The sequence below is a fragment of the Cyprinus carpio genome, chromosome B7, assembly GCF_018340385.1.
Source record: "Cyprinus carpio isolate SPL01 chromosome B7, ASM1834038v1, whole genome shotgun sequence".
In the NCBI taxonomy this organism is placed as follows: domain Eukaryota; kingdom Metazoa; phylum Chordata; class Actinopteri; order Cypriniformes; family Cyprinidae; genus Cyprinus; species Cyprinus carpio.
In genome coordinates this window covers 22573542-22593192 of record NC_056603.1, presented here as the reverse complement: position 1 = coordinate 22593192, position 19651 = coordinate 22573542, and the positions used below count along the sequence as shown (strand labels likewise).

The following is a 19651-nucleotide window of genomic DNA, read 5'->3' as shown; positions in this document are numbered from 1 at the left end:
CTGTGTTTTTCTGCTGTGTTTGAGCACATGGGCTACAGGTCTGTGTTTGGCCATTATTTAGCTGCATTTAAATTGGCTTCTCAAAACCCTTCTTGATTGTTTATGATTGGCTACTCCTAAAACTTTTTCTCATGTGGGCCAGCATAGATGTGTAGCCCTGTTTGAATGTGTTAGTGCTGCTCCATGGGTGTGCTGTGAAAACTATTTCTATCATCATCTTTCTCCCTTCTAATTCTTCTCAGTCCCCTTCTAATTTTTATATATCCCTTGAATGTCCACATTTCCCTTCTCTTTGTTTCTGTCTCCACTTGTGCTCCTGCTTGTCTCTATTTTGCCTTGCTGCCTGATTTATCCTCCTCTCCTCTCCTCTCCTCTCCTCTCCTCTCCTCTCCTCTCCTCTCCTCTCCTCTCCTCTCCTCTCCTCTCCTCTCCTCTCCTCTCCATCACAGTCCTGGATGCAGTCCTGACTATCTCTGTTCTCTGTTTTGATGTAATGTCTAGCTTTATTTGCAGCTTCTACAACAGTCTGCATCCTCTGGAAATGCGCTCAACAATCTCCATCCAATGTCAGGTGAGAGTCTGACGCGCTCTGCTCCACTCAGACCCGTTAGAGAGCATGGTGGCTGATAGTTAGCCACTTGTAAACCTGTTATATTGCATGCCTATAAAATCAGTTGAGACTGCCTGTTAGTTTTAGGACAATGAAAGGAGGCTGTGCGTGTGAATGTTGGCGATGATGCAGTTTTGATGTGGGTGGTCTGCTATCTGCGGCAGGTCTGAATGCCATGCAGAATCTGGCTGCATTGGCGGCGGCAGCAAGTGCTACGCAGGCCACCCCTACAGGTAGCAGTGCTCTGACCACTTCCAGCTCCCCTCTCAGCGTCCTCACCAGCTCAGGTACGCCCTCCGGACAGCACGCTCAATCTGCCTGGGACGCCTACAAGGGTTGGTCCCGCTTTTTAATCTCCTCCTGTCCTTAACTCTGCTTCTTATCAGTCTCTTTGTAAGGTTTTTGGTCAATAACAAATGTTCCAAGTTCAATACGTTGGCTATAGTTAATGCATTAGGTATCACGAACTAACAATTAACAACTACTTTTCTTTTTTCATTAAATAGCAATTATTGAGGCTGCACCATGCATTTTTTTTTTAATTAAAAATATTGCCATTTTATTATTTAAATAATGAGCAAGAAAGATCAATTGTTCAATTTTGGTGTTGATAGTGACAATTGCGCAAGGAAGCAGGTCCGCCCAAAAGTCATCAGTGCCAAAAGTTACATAGTGTAGTTTTTATTAATCTAGGTTAATGTTCATTCATAATACTTTAACATCAAACATAAACTAACATTTGTTCAAGGGGTGGTTGATTGCGATTTCACTTTTTTAACTTTAGTTAGTGTGTAATGTTGCTGTTCGAGCATAAACAATATCTGCAACGTTGCAGTGCTGAAAGTTCAGTGCAAACAGAGATATCGTCTTTTAAAATTCTGGCAGTTTAATGCCTACAAAAACAGCTGGCAAGGGACTATAACATGTTACTTTCCGTGTCCGATAAACCCCAACCCCGGGAACACACAACAAACGGGGCGTGGTCATGTTGTGCTGCTTTAGAGAAGAGGAAGAGAAAACTAGGGGTGCACATAAGAATCTGTTCATATATGAATTGCGATTCTGTGTTCTAAGGATTCTAATGGATTCACAAGTTTCAAAATCAATGCTCTTCAATCCTATTCCTCATGTTACCCTGCTCTGCATCTCTCTCTCTCTCACATTCAAATCGTCAGATCAGCTCCAACAAACTGTTCCATTTATACACTGATTTTCACATAGCAATTAGAAGCGTTATACATTGACACGCGAACGGTTGCTGTGCTGTATTAAAGCTTTAATCAGAATAAAACCGTATATTTAAAGCTAACAGAAGCAGTAGCATTTACAAACAACAGCGTATCTAAAAGTATGAAACAACAACAACAAACAAACAAACATACCATTAAGAGCCGTGCTTGCACAGGTTCTGCGTGATCCTCTTCATTAATATTCTCTGCGTCTTGATCGGGCTCAAATTGATAAGCAATATAGAGGACGTCATTGTTTAGAATACAACCAGACCACATTCTGAGCTTCAGGGGCGTGATGTTCAGATGCGCTCTAGAGGCGGTTTAGCGAATCACAACACACTGAGCCAGCTGAACAATCTCAGCCCATCACATATTTCTGAGGGAGGGGCTTCATAAAAACAGGAAATAATCGAGGCGTTTGTCAGAGAAGGCACAGTTCGGTGTGGAATAAAGGTAAATTGTGAAAAATAATGCGCTTTTTAAAAAATGAAGCATGAACACGTTAGACTGCATCCCATAAACACAATCAAGCCTAGAAAAAAAAGTCAACCACCCCTTTAAAAATGTATTAGCATATGTAGAAATTTGATCCAAGATTAATAATAAGTATTCTAGAAGTATTGTTCAATGTTAGTTCATGACAGTTAATATTAAAGGATTAGTTCACTTGCAGAATAAAAATTTCCTGTTAATTTACTCACCCAAGAGATGTTCATGCCTATGGTTTTTTTTTTTTTTAAAGGACATTTTTATTCTAGAAGTGAACTAATCCTTTAACAAACTGAACCTTATTGTAAAATGTTTTTGCAGCCCATGCATCGTTCTACGTACCCTTAGTCTTGATGCTTCCCATCAGTTGCTTCAAAAAGCTGTCTTTTGTTATTTGATCAGTGACATTGATACTGTCAGCTGTTTCTTCTGTCTGTGAAATTTGAATTGGCAAGATGTCTGTTTGCTTAGAGATGTGTCAGAGCTGGTTCTTGTTTTCTCTCCTCTGCACAGCGGGTTCCTCTCCCACCTCCAGTACTAGTTCTTCTGTGAACCCTATGGCGTCTTTAGGTGCTCTTCAGTCTCTTGCTGCGGGTGCTGGAGCAGGTCTCAACATGAGCTCCCTAGCAAGTAAGAAAAACAAAGCTTTTTAAAAAAAATAAAATAATTTATATGAGGTCAGATGGTTTCTTAAAGATCCTGTTTACACCAGTGTTAATTTCGCTGTCAAATAAATTGTCAACGTCATTTAAAAATTGTTTTGAATGAAAAAATTATGATGATAAATCTATTGGCATTTTCGTCAACGAATAAAAATTAGATGAAAATATTAGGGAGGTACTATTTGGGAAGAGATTGATTCAGAAGGAATCTGCTGCATGGTTTGGAGGTTTGATGTGTACAGTCTAACTTAACATAGCCTATTTATCTATCTGGCGGGACATAAGCTAACATACACATCTCATAAAATGTTCAAAAATGTCAATATCTGGGAGTAAGAGAAGAGCAGACATATGGATACATTTGATGATGCAAAAGAGCACTCAATTTGGGACGGTTTTCTGAGCACACACACTGAAGCATACACACACAGAAAGCGTGTCTCACACAACACACGAGTACTCTTTTGTGTGACTTAAACAGAGAATTAAACGCAAAATGATGTTGAATTGTCCACTTTGACGAGTATTCACGTAAACACAGTCGATTAGGTCTTAAGTGAGCGTAAAAAGTTGGGAGAATATTGGATGTGTATCAGTGAATTGCATCCGTGTATTCAGTTTTAAAGGGACAGCAGCCTAATTTAGTTGCTTTTGTTCGAATCATTTGTTGATCAAGCAACAAAAGAAAGGTAGAAAATCACTTGCTGCTCTTGACTGAATCACTTCAGTAGCCCTAATAAAGATTAATCTAAATTCATTTATGAAAATAAATATGTCTGCTTGAAAGAATGAAGAATATGATAAACAATTTATCATATAGAATGCTAATTCGCCTATATAACCACTGGTATTTAAAAGAAAAAAAGACCATGTTCTTGTTCTTTATGAGAATTGGCTTTATTTAATTTTAATATAAAGGCATGTTGTGTCATTGCAGTTAAATTAGTGTGTTTGAAGTTTGAAGACCACTCGTGTTTGAAGTGCCTCAGATGGATGTTAAATGGGATCTATGTGTCATTCCTTCCTTTGCCTCTTTTCTGTTTCTGCTCTGTCTCTGTCTTTAATTGCGGTTTCTCTGGATCCATCAGTAGTTGTGTGTCTGAATGCTGAGCTGTGTTTCTGTGTGCGCAGGCATGGCTGCTCTGAATGGTGGTCTGGGCAGCGGAGGTCTCTCGAACGGCTCGGGCAGTGCTATGGAGGCTCTGACTCAGGCAGCCTATTCTGGGATCCAGCAGTATGCCGCTGCCGCTCTGCCCAACCTCTACAGTCAGAGTTTACTGTCCCAGCAGAACGTCAGTGCCGCTGGCAGCCAGAAGGAAGGTGAGCACATGAAAGATCTGTTGAGCTTTGAGCAGTTTTTCAGGCTGGGAGATTGCGAGCCTCTGTAAGTTAAAACTGCTAGTTTATGATAGCAGGGTGAGTTCTTAGGGCATGTGTTGGCCCATGATGCTTTTCAGTGTGTGTGTGTAGATGTGGCTCTTGTGATCACCATCTTAAGGATTCATTCTTGTTTTAAATACGCTGCAACAGCAAGTCCCAATCAGAGCGCGGGTAAGAGAGAATTATCACTGTCCACAATGCCCATTTTCTACATTTTGGTTTGTTTAAAAGTACATGGAGATCCATACCAGCAGCCAATGAATTCATTGAGCATTCTGTGATAAAACAACTTCAAGCCTGCTGGAAGATGCTTCTATGCTGCTACTTTGTTAACATTTGCGATTATCAGTGTTGAAAACAAAGGGTTTCTATTTTTGTAGAAACCAGGATATGTTATTTCATTATTCTTTGTTGAGCTCTAAAGCTACTTTTCTAAATTATAAAATTATAAATTACATTATAAATGTATTTTCTGTCACAGTCAATTGCTGATTAATTGCTGAATAAAAGTTCAGAAAAAGGCCACATTTGGTCTTTTTTTTTTTTATGTGTTCATGTGTGTAAGTATGTACAGTCGCAGCTATGATTTCAAGTCTGTAGCAAAACTTGCCCACAGTAATTGTGTTGGTAATGTTTAACCAGACCTTCATTAACCTAGAAAATTATTCAACTTTACAAATCAGGCAATAAACATGTTTTTAATTAATTCAGTTTAAATGTTTTGACAAAATACAAACCCTCCAATATGATAGTTTTGCCTACATGAGTTTTATCAACTCGGGGATGCTGTAGTGATCAGCAGCATGCTTAAATGGTATTTAGCACAGAATGTTCTTTTAACTAGGCAAGGAGAAGAAGTGTCAAAGCTTCACTGAAAATAAAAAGGTCGCTCTAGGCTTTAAGAGTCAAAAGTGTTCTTTGTTTCTGTCTGTCTTTCTAAAGGCCCCGAAGGAGCAAACTTGTTCATCTACCATCTGCCACAAGAGTTTGGTGATCAGGATTTGCTGCAGATGTTTATGCCTTTTGGCAATGTGATCTCTGCCAAGGTCTTTATTGACAAACAGACCAACCTTAGCAAGTGTTTTGGTGAGTTGAGCCCCGTTCCAGAAACATTGTGCATGTTTTGTGTTGATTTTAGAATTCTGAAATCAGAAGCAAGCTTTAGGGTGCTTTCACACTAGCACTTTTAGTGCGCACCCTGGTTCGATTTGACGTCAGAGTTCAGTTTGTTTGGATGATGTGACCGCTGTCTTCCGAACTCAGGTGTGCACCCACGAACCGTACCGGAGTCCCTTTTAAAAGGGTGGTCTGGGGTACGGTTCATGTGAATTCTGGTACGGTTTGCTGTTGATGTGAACGCAATCTTATCAAATCATGGAAGTAAGCCACTATTAATGACGTATTATTTGATAATGTGTGTTTGTGTGTGTGCTTCACTCACTTTCCTGACAAGTGTGACTGACTCGATGCAGACTGAACTCTGGTTCGGACCAGGCAAGCGAACCAAGTGTGAAAGCACCCTTAGATGTGTGTTCTATGCAGTCCGTAACTAGAGTCTGGCTCTTTTTGTTTTGTTTTGTGTCAGGCTTTGTTAGTTACGACAATCCAGTTTCGTCCCAGGCGGCCATTCAGTCAATGAACGGTTTTCAGATTGGGATGAAGCGGCTGAAGGTGCAACTTAAACGATCCAAAAATGACAGCAAGCCATACTGAGTGATTTTACTCTCAAATGGACTTGGTTTGAAATTGTTTTTCTGGTAAGTGGAGTGTGACGTTGCAAAGTTAGAATGACCCCACCCACCCTTAACACCCGCCTTTCCTAATCCTCCTTTTACTTCTCTGGCCTTTCCTACACACCTTCTCTCTTAACCTTCAAAACAAAGACAACATGCAAATTGTTAAGAATTTGTTCCAAGGAGTAAAGAGTTCAATTTTGTTTTCCACATTTATAGATCTAATTGTTTTGTTGATCTTTTATTTTCCCTTGCGTCTTTTTTATTTTTATTTTGGTGCCATATTACAAGTTTGCTGTGTATAAATCTTGCATCAAAGGATGTTGCACAATGAAAGCCAGCCTGTGTGACTGCTTTCAGTCCCTGTAGATGTCCTCCTGTGTTTACACTAGACTCTTGTAGTACATTCGGACAGTGTAATGCTGATGCCTCCTACAATGCTGCCTTTCTAGAAAACGAAGGAGGCTTGCTGCATCAGTGCAAAAGATAATCAGTCAGTCACCTGAATATTGTTTTGAGCATCTGGAAGGTCAGGCTGCACTCCACTAGACTCCGTTTTCATGGATGCCTTTTTATTTCATTCATGTATTTATTTCACTAATTTATTTATTTATTTTTAATGTATCTTTGTCTTTACATTGACGGTGATGTAACATTGCTTCAAAGTGTGTTTTATGTATTCTGTTGGAGGGCTTAGCTAAAAACAGTGATGTTGATGCTTTGTTTGTTTTTAATCACATTCATATTTTTACATTCTAAAAGGACAAACACTAAGCAAGGGTATTATATCACATGTTGGTTCATAGATGGTGGTTAATCATTCAGTATTGCTAGTTTGCAGGAGATGCTACACTTACTCTCAGGACATTCTCCCCATTCTGTCAGACCAAAACTTCTCGCCTATTATTCTACTCGCCTGGTACATGAACATTTCTAAAGAATATGTATAAGAATATGAAATAAGTGACGGAGTGCTTCATTTCAGTTCACCTATCCTTTCTTAAAGCCTCAAATGAAAACGAAACTTTTTTTGACCCAAGATTTTTGATGAAGAATCACATTATGGTAGCACATATGGTTTTAAAATGGCATTTGTATTGATTTTTTTTTTAGCAAAGACACAATCTACAACACGCTTTTTACTTTGATGGTCATTTGATACGTTATCCTACGCCTCAATTGAGGAGGTTGCCGTTGAAGCTTTTAGCAATATTTGCATTCTGGAGAGGAGTGAGAGACGATACTGCCAAGAAAAGAAAGAAAGAGGGAAGTTTACAATTGCTGAATTCACAGCCGCTTAATTTGAGTCCGAATAATTTGAACCGAAATTTCCTAACTTTGGTGGCAAGTGTTCAAGAAGTATTTTATCTCTGTGTTTGCAGGTGGTCTCTTGTACCCTGGTGTATGGAGACTCGTCCTGCAATCCTATTCTAGTTTGTATTTCTTGCTTCGGTTGATCATGGCAGTAAATAAGTGTTCAAATCCTAATCAAATGTTAATGCCAATCTGGGTCCTGCAGGGTCATGAGGTAAGATTGTTTTTATGGCAACTGAGAAGAAAACGTTATCCAGATAGTGTATATTACTTAACTATTATGCCTTTTTCTATTTTTATAGAGGTTTTATAATATTGCCTAAATAATTTCTCTGAATTAAAATGGTTGTTTAAAAAAAAAAATCAACTTAAAAGATTCAACAGTGTTTTTGTAGAATCCTAATGTGAAGTTTTGTGGATATATTCACCGATTGTTTAAACAATCTGATGTGTGGCCCTTTTCACTCGTAGTGGCGTCTGTTTAGTCCAACAAAAAAAATATATATAATTTTTTTTTGTACTATTTTTAATTTTTTTATTTATTTATTTTTTTTTAGTCTGAGGCAAATCCATGGTTCAGTCTAAAGTTTATACTTCGTGTAATATCTCTAAACTAAGTACATCATTTACATGTGTAGTGACGAATGCTGAAATGTTATCAGAAGTCATTTGTTTCATTTCCTCACAACATAACTTGAGCTCGGAGAGTGGCAATTAGTGAAAATTGTATATTTTAGACTATTTTCTTTTGTTTTGCCATTTACCTCACTATTGTGGTCACTGTTCGACACGCTTGTATTTATTAACGGTGCTTTTTTATTTTCTTTGATTATTTGCAAATAAGCCAATTCTTGTTAACCTCACTATCTATTATGAACGAGTGCAGACACTCATCTCAGTCCGGTGTGGAAACGAGTGTGCCACCATCTGGCAACTTGTACAGAGATGCCGGTCTGTACGCCTATCAGTTTGTTTCATACATTAGAGACGCTTTAGACTGAACCCAGGTGTGAAGCGCTTAGATGCTAGTGCAGGGAACGTCCACTCCCTGATCTGTGCCTCTGTTAAAATAAACACATGATTTACATGCATTACAAAACCATTTAGTGGAAGAAAAATGGGAGTGCAACACAAATCACCATTTTGAGCAATCCAAAGATTCTCGTGAACTTGTTCTAGGCAGGGATTTTTGTTTGTTAGGCAGAATTTTTTTCATAGTTTTGTTCCTTTTTATCCGGAGCAGATTGCCTGGCGTTTGTGCAGAGGTCTGCGGATTTGTGCGCCTTAAAACAGCTCACAAGTGCAGAGTCGTTCCACGAATGTGCCAAACACATCGAGTCTTAAATTTCTGTATACGTTTAATGATGATACTCTGTGTCCCATCATGTTGTTGTCCTTCACGGAGTTCAATGTAGCTAAATTGTATCCATTTGTGTTTCCCATGACGGGTGTTTTGTGAATAAGAACCAGTATGAGCAGCTCCAAATATGCATTATTCCACAGTCCCTCACAATTCAAAATTGAAGCACAAAATAAAAGGACTTTCACTAAAGAGCTGAAACGTTGAAGCACAATTTTTCTTTTTGTTTCTCTCTCTTTCCCTTGGTCTAAAATCGAAATGCAGTTGTGAGAAACATTTGAAATGTTGTCGTCGTAGCTGTAGTAGGCAAGTTGTGTTGTCTCTCTCGGTGTTGTCGTTGATGTTTAATGTTATTCCCTTTGTTCACTATTGGCACGGTGCTTATCTCTCCATCTTTCTTCCCACTTTTCTTCGTTTCCTGTGTTGCATTCAATGTTTTGTGTTTAGATGATGTGTGCACCTTTGAAAGCCCCCTTCTCATGCAAACATAATCATTCATGATTTTCTTTTTCATCCCCTCTCCTTTTTCCATTGTGCTTTAACCTAGGTTTATTCGTTTTTTTGTTTTGTTTTGTTCTAGATGTGCCCGTTTGTCATCGTTTGCCTAGCATGTCGATGTGACGTCAAAAGTTCATCGTCCAGTCCGTTGTCCTCTTCGCTTCTCTGACGCTTGAAATTTCACACTTGACCTTTTTGTTAACTTTTGACGCTTATTGATTACTTAATTTGTTTCTTTGTGTGATGTTCATTTGTCATTTGTGCTGCCAATAGGGAGCGTTAGAAAGACTGCTAAAAGTGTAAAAAGTTTCTTGAAAATTGTTCTGAGCAAAGAGTCTATTTTTCTAGAACGTACAAACATAACCACTAGATTTTTGCAGAAGCTTTTCATTTTTCAGATTTTGTTCTTTATTGATTTTTATCGTTTTCCAGCAGTCTTCCTAGTGCTTCTAATTGTACTCCTTTTTGATTTTTGTTTTTCTTCTCAAAGCAGCCATTCAGTTTTATAGAATCACTTTTGTGTGTTCAAGTGTGGGTGTGTTTCCCTCTTTCTCTCACTTGTTAGTTCTAAACCTTTTAGAGGATGTTTTCGTCACATTTTGCTGAAATCGAGGATAAACTTTGTAATTTTGTGTTAGGTTAGTTGGCATGATGTAATTTTGGGAGTATCTATTAACAGAGTGACATTACAATAGACACTTGAATTGCCTTTTTCTTCTTTGTGTGTCGAGCCAACACAGGCACGTTTTTCATTTCCTTATTGTGTGAAAATCAGGATTAGTCTGAAATAATGCATAGAATGAGCAGAGTGGAATTTCTTGTCACAGGTAAATATTAAGCGTGCATGTTTTTTTTTTTTTTTTTTTTTTTTTTTTTTTTTGTAAGTGCACTGAAATCCTCAGCAAAATGTGATCTAGTTCTGTTTCAAAAAGTCAAGGAAGTGACTTAAAAATAAAGTGGTGCCAAAAGTTTTGCATGTTGCTGTTGGTTACATTTACAGCATGTAATTTTTACTGCTGCAATGACATGTGGTCTCATTTTGATGGTTTACGATTTAAAAAAAAACAATACAGTGTATGTTTAGGTTATGGGTCAAAAATTGAAGTGGGTTTCAAATGAGTCCTTTGAGATAAATTGTGCCTACGACAGCTAAAACATGCTCTTCTTGATGTTGTTCAGTTAATGAAAATGTGGTACAACCTTATAGTTGGACTGTTTTACAGAGCTTGCAAGCATTTTTTTTCTTTCCCATTCTGACATCTGTATAAGTTGTGAAGTGTGATTGGTAGAGCTCAACTGCAGCTTTGCCCCCTTAGCCTTTAGTTTAAAGGCATATCTCCACAAATGAAGAGCTACATTTTGGAAGTTTTTTTTTTTTTTTTTAAAGATGTATAATTTGGGGGTTGAGGTGGTTGTTTTCTATTTAGATTTTAAGCTGCTGTTTTGTGAGTTTAAATGTACTCTGAGAAAATTTCCTGTGGGATGTTTGTCATTACTGGTACAGAGTGATTGTATTTAACATTTAAGATTTGTACAGATTTTGCCTTTTCTACTCCATAAGTTGTTTCATAATGTAAATCCCAGTAAGTAGAAGCATGTAGACCGTAACACCATGACCAAACATCAACCTGTACAAAGTAACCAAAATGCAAACAAAAATCAACTCCACAAAACAGCCTTTAACTGAATTAAGATGTTTTTAGTCGTTTTGTCATTTAAGTTGTGTGTGGTTTTCATTGGAAGTGTAGAGAGTGCAGAATTGATTAAATGTCTGAAACAAATGTGTTGTATAAGGTTGGTTAAGGATTTCACGCTACTGTCTCTACAGAAATCTAGCAAAATGGACACCCATGAAGCAGTCATCTGGTAGTTTATCTTTAGTTTATGTATGATTAAACTGTTTGAAAACATTCACACACATTGTCTGAATTCATTTTTTCTGAATTTAAAGATGCCAGAAATGCACATCATGCTTCCGTTTCATTTAAAACCCTTCATGATTTACTACTCACTGTACTTCACCTAGATTTAAATAATTTATCCTAGCCAGTACTATAAATAAATGTGCAATAGCTGCTGCTACAGTCAGATTTGTTGTAATTGGTTGGTTATATATGCTAGCCATAAACCAATCAGATAAATGCAATTTTTGTACACAATTGTTCAGGTTATTGTTTGCTTGTAGTGTCCTATATTAAGCAAACGCAAAAAGCATGAAGAAGTTAAGTGCTTTCAACAAATGAAAACAACTGAAAGTGCCATTTACCCTTTTCTGCCTCATCTACAATATTACATTAATGAAGAACTGTGCCAATTTAAAAGAGCACTTCAAAAGTTTTTTTTTTTTTTTTATTTTTTTTTGTAATCATGGTACCAGCAGTTGTCAAACTAACAAGGTAGTCATTGTTTATCATTTTCATATGACAGAAGTTAGGGAGGCCATATGTTGAACTACACTGAATGGCTCAGGTGCCACATCAGTAGGTAGAAATGAGTTGATTTAAAACAAACACAAAATTGAATAAACCTTTGTCCATCAGTGCTGCACCTGTTTGGCAGGTAAGTGTCAGAGTTTACTATGGTTTTTGGTGGGGTTGTCCACATCTGTACCACAGAGAGGGGGTAGGTGGTTATACTTGGGTGTGATGTTCATTTGGACAGTTATTGAATATGGATCCTGACCAATGATACGGTGCAGGTTTGCACTGTCCCGCTGGAGCTCTTCAAGACTTTTCTCAGTCTTCATAACGCCGCCACTCTTTCCAGAAGGGTCCACTTTTTCCGGGTACAGAGCATCCCCTATGTATTAATGAAGAGAGAAACTGTTTGAGGCGGCGATAATTAACAGAAATGTCTATTAGTTTATTACCTGACGTAATTACCTGGTAAAATGCTTGCAAAGCAGTCAGGTGCCACCAGGTGAATAGGCAGCCACTGTTCGCAACCCTCCAAAGACCTCTGCCAGGCAAAGCGATGGAGATCCCTGAGGGCTGGACACTGGCACATGCGTCCAAGCTCGTAGACCTGAGGTGGAGCGATCCAGATCTCCTTTGATCTATAGCTGTGCAGCACTTCAGCGGGACTGGACCACTAAGACACGAGGCAGTGTGTATTTCCCAAAAGTTAAGCATTATTTGTACGAGCTAGGATGAGACTGAATGACTTAAAAGCTACTATAAATATATTATATTAATGAACAATAATGACTTTACGTGACGTTTAGCCACTTGTGTCAAGTGCTAGCGAATGAGACCTAACCTCATGAATATTAATGAGCTCATAGGAATATGCAGCATGTCGTCAACACTGAGAAAAGTGAAAATTATTTCGCCGGCTGGACACAATTGGTCGCGAATGCGTTAACTGATCAAATATACCTTAAATCCAACGTAAAAGTCTGACATGTGGTTTTAATCTAACATATGACAGTCCAACATGCTAACTACTGTTCAGAACGCACCTTGAAATGAACGATTTCCTTCTCGTCTTGAAGCGTGTGCGGCGCGTCGCGCAGGAAGCAGATGTAAAAGGCTGTGTCGTAGCGCCTCTGTTTGGCGTGCGTGCCTATGGGGGTCAGCCAGTTGCCCCACTCGTGTAGAGCCCAGATGTTGGGCAGACACTGCAGCTCCTTGCACATCTTAATAAAATTCGCCGAGTCACCAATAACCAGAGACCTCCACTTGGACAGCACGTCTCTGTCCCACAGTCCGCTCAGTGTGGTCAGGGTTGGCTGGGGGTCACTGTCCCGAGCATCATCTGTGCGCACGCGAATGCCGCTTTCTTCGTGTTTGGGGACCGCCAGGAGCACACCGGACTCCTCAAACGTCTCCCTCACCGCACATATCCTGAAAGCCACATCTCCAGGGATCGGTGATCCCAGCTGCGCTCTATCAGTGGCGAAAATGGGTGGCCTGGTCTCCGGCGGCTGCCTCACGACTCCGATGCCGTAGTTGGGCGCTTTCGTGAAGGACTGAAAGACCTCCTGCCACTCGCTGGAGAAGTCAGACGCGTCCGCCAGCCCCCCGGGAAACACGTAGGCATTGGGCATGAAGCCGCTGCTGCTGCTCCGCTTTAGCAGCAGCACTTGATAATCAAAGGCGGATCTGTGCGCTATGTCAGAGACTTTCTCCAGACCTGTTTTGAGAGAGTCCGCGCGCCAAGATCACCGTCGCCGCCTGTTCTGAAATATTCGGTGTCTGAGATTTTCGGTGACGCTGGGCGGGAGCTTACATGAATATTCATGTGTTTCTGTTTCGCGTTAAAGCGACTCTGATAATATTAGTACGTTTTCACCGGATCACAAAAACTGTTCAACAAGGTAGGTGTTAATTACGTTTTCAGCTTCTAACGAAGATAAGCAAATGTTGAATATAATTGTTCGTTTGTGCACAAAATGTTATTGTTTGCTGTTTTAAATGTTTACTCAACGATTACAGCCACTGATTTGCCAGAAGCAGCCTATCGTTAGAATACGCTACAAGTAAATGGGCCAGTAGCTGTTAAATATTTTTTTCATATTCCTCTGTTTTGCTATTAAATGTATGTCATTTGAAGTTGTGTAGCATATGGTGGCACAAACTTGCTCACTGTATTGTAAGACTGTAAGGTGAGAAATGAAGAACGATATAAAGACTCTTATGTAGTAACAACTATTTAACTTTTTTTTTTTCCTTAAAAAAGGTGTCACATGGAAGTGCATGACAGCCTACAGTTCATGTGGAGAAGCTGTTTGTTTGTAATTAATATATATCTGTTTACAAATCAGCAGCAGAGTTTGATACTTTTGCCTGTTATTGTTTTCCTATAGCTTACAGAAGCTCTTCTAATGGGGGAGACTTATATTTTTGTCAAGTTATATATGAGGCCACTATTGCACACATACATAAAGACATGCGTAAACGTTCTCAGAATTAACTTTTGCTTTTTTATCTGATGCAGGGGATGGTGGATGTGTACTTTATCAGTGTAATAGTTAAACAAATCATATGCAAAATAAAAAACTTGTATAGCCTACTATTTGATACAAATGTTGTATTATGTAACCAGTTTTAAAGTTTTACTACATTTTGTTCCTGAAATCCACACTTTTGGAATCAAGATAATCAAAGGTAATCAAACCAAGCACAACCTAATAAAACATGTTTTCATGGATAAAGGGTTTTGTAAAAAAGATCATGTTGGTGGATATTCCACTAATATTAAAAACATGTGGGTCATTCTTGAATGGCTTATTCTGCAGTGGTATAAACAATATGATCCCATTGATTTGAAAGCATGTTTCTTCTCCCAACATTTAGACTGATTTCATTGAGTTTGTTCATGGTGCATAAATTTCTGTTTGCCATTTCTTGTTCATATAGGAATTTACTTTAATAATGTATTTAATAATTTACTTACAACAGAAATCATATAACATGTGCTTGCTTATGTTGATCAGTAGGCCTATCCCTGAACACATATACAAGTTGTTACATCCTCCTGTAGCTTTCACAGTTGTTTTTTTTTTTTTTTTTTTAAAAAAAATGACCATGTATTTTATATTTATACAGGTGTGTAGTAAATGTCATTTATGTAATGCCTTCACCACATCGGTTAATAAAACTTTTAACACACCGCATCAGTTGAAGTCTTTATTCAGCAAAAGCAATCTACTTTTATCTTTGAAATGAAAATATACAAATTACTGTATGTTTTGATATAGCCACTTTCTATTAAACTACAAAACATTTTAATTGTTATAAGTTTGTAGAAAATAAGCAAAAAATTGTTAAAGTACTGCAAGGTTGTGGATTTCAAAACTTGACCAATACACATTTGAGTCAAAATGATTTTCAAGTGCACCCACAATGTGTATATGATTAAAAACAATAATAAAGTGTATAAAGACATTTGTACATTTTTTTTTAACTATATAGTGCATATATAGTGCATTTTATGTACTAAATGTATATTTTTTTAGACAAATAAATAAATAAATACAGAGATTAAGAATGTTTATATTCCAGTTCATGTGTGCATTAAAAAAAAAATCATCTTTTGCTTTGTTATTAAAAACATTTTTTTGAATGATTGAGCAAACGATTAGGAATGACACAGAATAATCATCATACATTTTATTATGGCACAACAGATACATTTTGGAACAGTTATTAAACGACACATTTTAAAGGACTCTTAATATTATAAAAATGCTTAATTGTTGTAGGCTCATTTGGAGCATAGCCTACCTCAGGTAAATCATTACGACAATCACAATCTTTAAATTATTTTGCATATTAACAATAGTAATAAAAACAACAATACACTAAGCATAATGTCATTCTAGGCTAAAACATACCTTTTTGAAAATCGTTTATGTTTTTTAGTGACAACGTACTAATATTTTCAGAGACGCTTTAACGCGAAACAGGAAACTCATGAATATTCATGTAAGCTCCGCCCAGCGTCACCGAAAATCTCAGACACCCAACATTTCACAACACCGGCCGCCAAGATCACCGTCGCCGCCTCTCTCCAGTGTTTCAGCGCGGTGTTCATCCTGGCCCTCGCTTACATGCTCACCAGTGCCCTATCCCAGCAACTTTCGACTTCGATCAACTGACTAATCATGACATGGTGTGAAGGACAGCACAGAGAAAATAACAGTATTTGGTGATTGTCGCCATCTATGGCAAGGGATGAACGCTTGATTTTCATAACTTTGCCATATTCTTAAAGGGGTCCTATTATGCTTTTTCACTTTATTAATTTTAATCAGAGTGTAGTGTGTATGTTTGAGCATAAAAAAGATCTACAAAGTTACAAATTTCAAAGTCCACTCCAAAGGGAGATGTTTCGTTTTTTTAAAAAAAATCCCTTTTCAAGAACTACAACGAACAGTTCGTTTGGACTACATTGTTGTTTCCCGGGTTTTTGTGATAGCAAAGTGGCCCATTAGAATATAATTCAAATACTTTGTACTCCAAACTCAGCCCAGATCTTCTGACTGATCTGACTCGAGTTGCTATATCTTTTCTAACTGATCAGACTTATGGTTTTCATAAAAATGAAGATTAAAAATCATAAAAATCCCATAGACTTTCATTGACGGAATGTTCAGATGAGCCAAGCTCCAACTGTCAAAATTCAAATCTAAACAAACTGAAGCCCATTAGACTCAGTCAAGCTTCGCTTCTTTGTACTATTTCTAATCCATTTAAACTCATTCAAACTCATCTAATATTTCTAATCTATCTATCTATCTATCTATCTATCTATCTATCTATCTATCTATCTATCTATCTATCTATCTATCTATCTATCTATCTGTCATCTAACTCTATCTATCTATCTATCTATCTATCTATCTATCTATCTATCTATCTATCTATCTATCTATCTATCTATCATCTGACTGTATCTATCTATCTATCTATCTATCTATCTATCTATCATCTGACTTTTTCTATCTATCTATCTATCTATCTATCATCTGACTTTTTCTATCTATCTATCTATCTATCTATCTATCTATCTATCTATCTATCTATCTATCCTAGCAACATGCTAATAATGTTAGAAACATGCTAGTCACATGCTAATCATGCTAAAAACATGCTAGTGACATGCTAGTCACTTGCTAATCATGCTAGGAACATGCTAGTAACATGCTAATTGTGCTAGAATCATGCTAGTAACATGCTATGAACTTGCTAATCATGCTAGAATCATGCTAATAAATGCAAACCATGATAGCAGCATGCTAGTAAAATTATAAACATACTAAAAACACTATAACAAGCATAGCGACATGCTAGTCACTCGCTAATCATGCTAAAAACATGCTAGTGACATGCTAGTCACTCGCTAATCATGCTAGAAACATGCTAGTGACATGCTAGTCACTCGCTAATCATGCTAAAAACATGCTATTGACATGCTAGTCACTCGCTAATCATGCTAGAAACATGCTAGGGACATGCTAGTCACTCGCTAATCATGCTAAAAACATGCTAGCGACATGCTAGTAACTTGTTAATCATGCTAACGACATGCTAGTAACTTGCTAATCAAGCTAGGAACATGCTAGTAACATGCTAATCGTGCTAGAAACATGCTAGCAACATGCTAGTAACATGCTAATCATGCAACAAACATGCTAGTAACTTTGCTAATCATGCTAATGACATGCTAGTCACTTGCTTTATTAAACTTCTTAAACTTTTCAAACTTTTCAAACTTTCTAAACTTTTCAAACTTTCTGTTCAGGCTTTCTCAAGCCAACTTAAAGTTTGTCTTGACAAACTTTTTTATCTAGTTTGATTTCGAATGGTTAAGGGGTGGAGAGGGTCGAGGTTGTGGTTAAAACCAGAGCCTTTGAGAAACGGAGTTGTGCCACTCCCATAGGCTCCCATAGGAACTGAGGAATAGTTCTGCTCTTCTGTTTCAGCCGCGTTGCACAGATGCACAGATGTTTGTGCCAGGCCGGGGAGAAAGATATTGTAATAATGTAAAAAATAATGTTTTTTGAACCACCAAGCATAAGAGCATGTTCTAGTTCACCCCCAAAACAAAATCAAAACTTTGTAAAAGAGCATAATAGGACCCCTTTAAATTAAGAACTTTTTTTTCTCAAATGTATGCTGGAAATAGTTGAGCAACTTAAACCTTCGGGCTCGTCTCTGGATGTTATTCCTCCTTTTTTATTTAAGCAAGTTTTTATTGATGTTGCTCTGTATCTCTTGATTATAATTAATCGCAGTCTAGAATCTGGCATTGTGCCTGACTGTTTAAAACATGCAGTAGTTTACCCATTGCTCAAAAAACAGAATCTGGACTCATCACTGTTAACAAATTTTAGGCCCATTTCTAATCGGCTTTTTATCTCCAAAATGATAAAATCTCCAAATGCCATTCCACAGAGACTGCATTTTTGAAGGTTTTTAATGTTATTTTAATATCCTGTGATTCAGGGGATTTTGCAGTTCTTGTGTTCTTAGATTTGACGGCCACTTCCGATACAGTTGTCCATGCTGTTCTCATTGATCGATTAGAACATTGCGTTGGTTTAAGAGGTGTAGCTCTAGATTAGTTTAAATCGTATTTTGCAAATAGGAGTTTTTCAGTCAAGATGGTTGAACGTTACTTGAGTAATGCTTTTTTGCCCTGTGGGGTTCCCCAGGGTTCTATTTTGGCTCCTTTGCTTTTTTCTCTCTATATGCTCCCTCTTGGTTTGATTTTTAGAAAACATGGGCTATCATTTCACTGTTATGCGGATGACACTCAGGTTTATCTGCCTGTTAAACAAAATTCTGTGGGTTGTGAATCTCTTATGGCTTGTTTGGTGGATGTGGAGGCTTGGCTTTCATTAATTTTTTTTTTTAATTTTTAATGAAAAGAAAACTGAAATTATTGTTTTTTGCCCATCTGAATTTTCAGACTCCCCGAAATTGGATTCGGGTGGGATGTCATTGTGCCTGAAATAATGGGTAAAAAACCTGGGTTTCATTTTTGATGATGGCCTAAAGTTTGACCGTCAAATTAATTCAGTTATCAAAACTTGCTTTTTTCAGCTGTGTTTGCTTTCTAAGGCAAAGCCTTTACATTCTTTTAAAGATTTTGAAAAAGTGATTCAAGCCTTTATTTTATCTAGGCTGGATTTTTGTAATTCACTTTATTTTGGGTTTAGCCAGACAGCTTTATCCCGTCTGCAGCTTGTTCAAAATGCTGCAGCTCGACTCTTGAGTGGGGTTAAAAAGAGGGAGCATATTACTTCTATTTCACATTCACTACACTGGTTGCCTGTTCATTTTAGAGTGGATTTTAAAATTTTGCTCCTTGTTTATAAATATTGAAATGGTTTGGCCCCTGCCTATCTATGCAAGTTACTGACTGATTATCAACCCATAAGATCCCTTCGGTCTTCCAACCAGGATCTATTGGTTATTCCTAATTGAGGCTGAATTGCAGGGGTGATCGTGCTTTGTGTATTGCTGCCCCCAGGCTTTGGAACGCCTTACCACTCTCCATTAGACAAGCTTCTTCTGTTAATATTTTTAAGCCCAGGCTGAAGACATTCTTATTTTCTAAAGCATATGGCTGATGGGATATTTGTATGATTTATAATTTTACTGTTTGTTTGTTGTGTGGTTTTTCTGTTTTAATGACTTACTGGAAAGCACATTGGTCGACAGAAGTTGAAATTAAAACATTCAACAAAAAAAAATCTTCATCATCATTGTCATGTATGCTAGAATCATTTGAATATATTGATTTATGATTTCAACCAAGTCCAACAGTACCTAAAACAATCCTTATTCAATGGTCACAAATAAATAAGTCTATCCCAGTAAGCACTGAGAAACATAACCGGTATCACATGACAAGTCTGGCAG

At 37.7% G+C, this 19651-nt stretch overlaps 2 protein-coding genes across 12 annotated transcripts in view; one reads left to right on the top strand and one right to left on the bottom strand.

Annotated features, from left to right (window-relative positions):
- The window catches only part of LOC109096908 (cugbp, Elav-like family member 1), a 31165-nt gene extending 19973 nt beyond the window's left edge, over window positions 1-11192 (top strand). For 3 of the 11 annotated variants that reach the window (XM_042727940.1, XM_042727933.1, XM_042727938.1), the window contains 6 exons: window positions 502-571; window positions 775-945; window positions 2845-2961; window positions 4125-4313; window positions 5316-5459; window positions 5959-11192. In XM_042727940.1, the coding sequence (XP_042583874.1) occupies window positions 502-571; window positions 775-945; window positions 2845-2961; window positions 4125-4313; window positions 5316-5459; window positions 5959-6086 (819 nt within the window). In that variant the 3' untranslated portion in view covers window positions 6087-11192. Of the gene's footprint in view, window positions 1-501; window positions 572-774; window positions 946-2844; window positions 2962-4124; window positions 4314-4523; window positions 4670-5315; window positions 5460-5958 lie in introns of those variants that run through there. The other 8 variants (XM_042727937.1, XM_042727942.1, XM_042727936.1 and 5 more) reach the window with 6 other exon arrangements.
- On the bottom strand, window positions 10604-15917 carry LOC109096911 (nucleoside diphosphate-linked moiety X motif 19-like). The gene is given in 4 exon segments (XM_042727946.1): window positions 10604-12077; window positions 12161-12368; window positions 12739-13458; window positions 15759-15917. Coding segments are annotated over 4 exon segments (1218 nt in total). The 5' UTR covers window positions 15816-15917; the 3' UTR covers window positions 10604-11844.
- Window positions 15918-19651: the final 3734 nt, after the last annotated feature.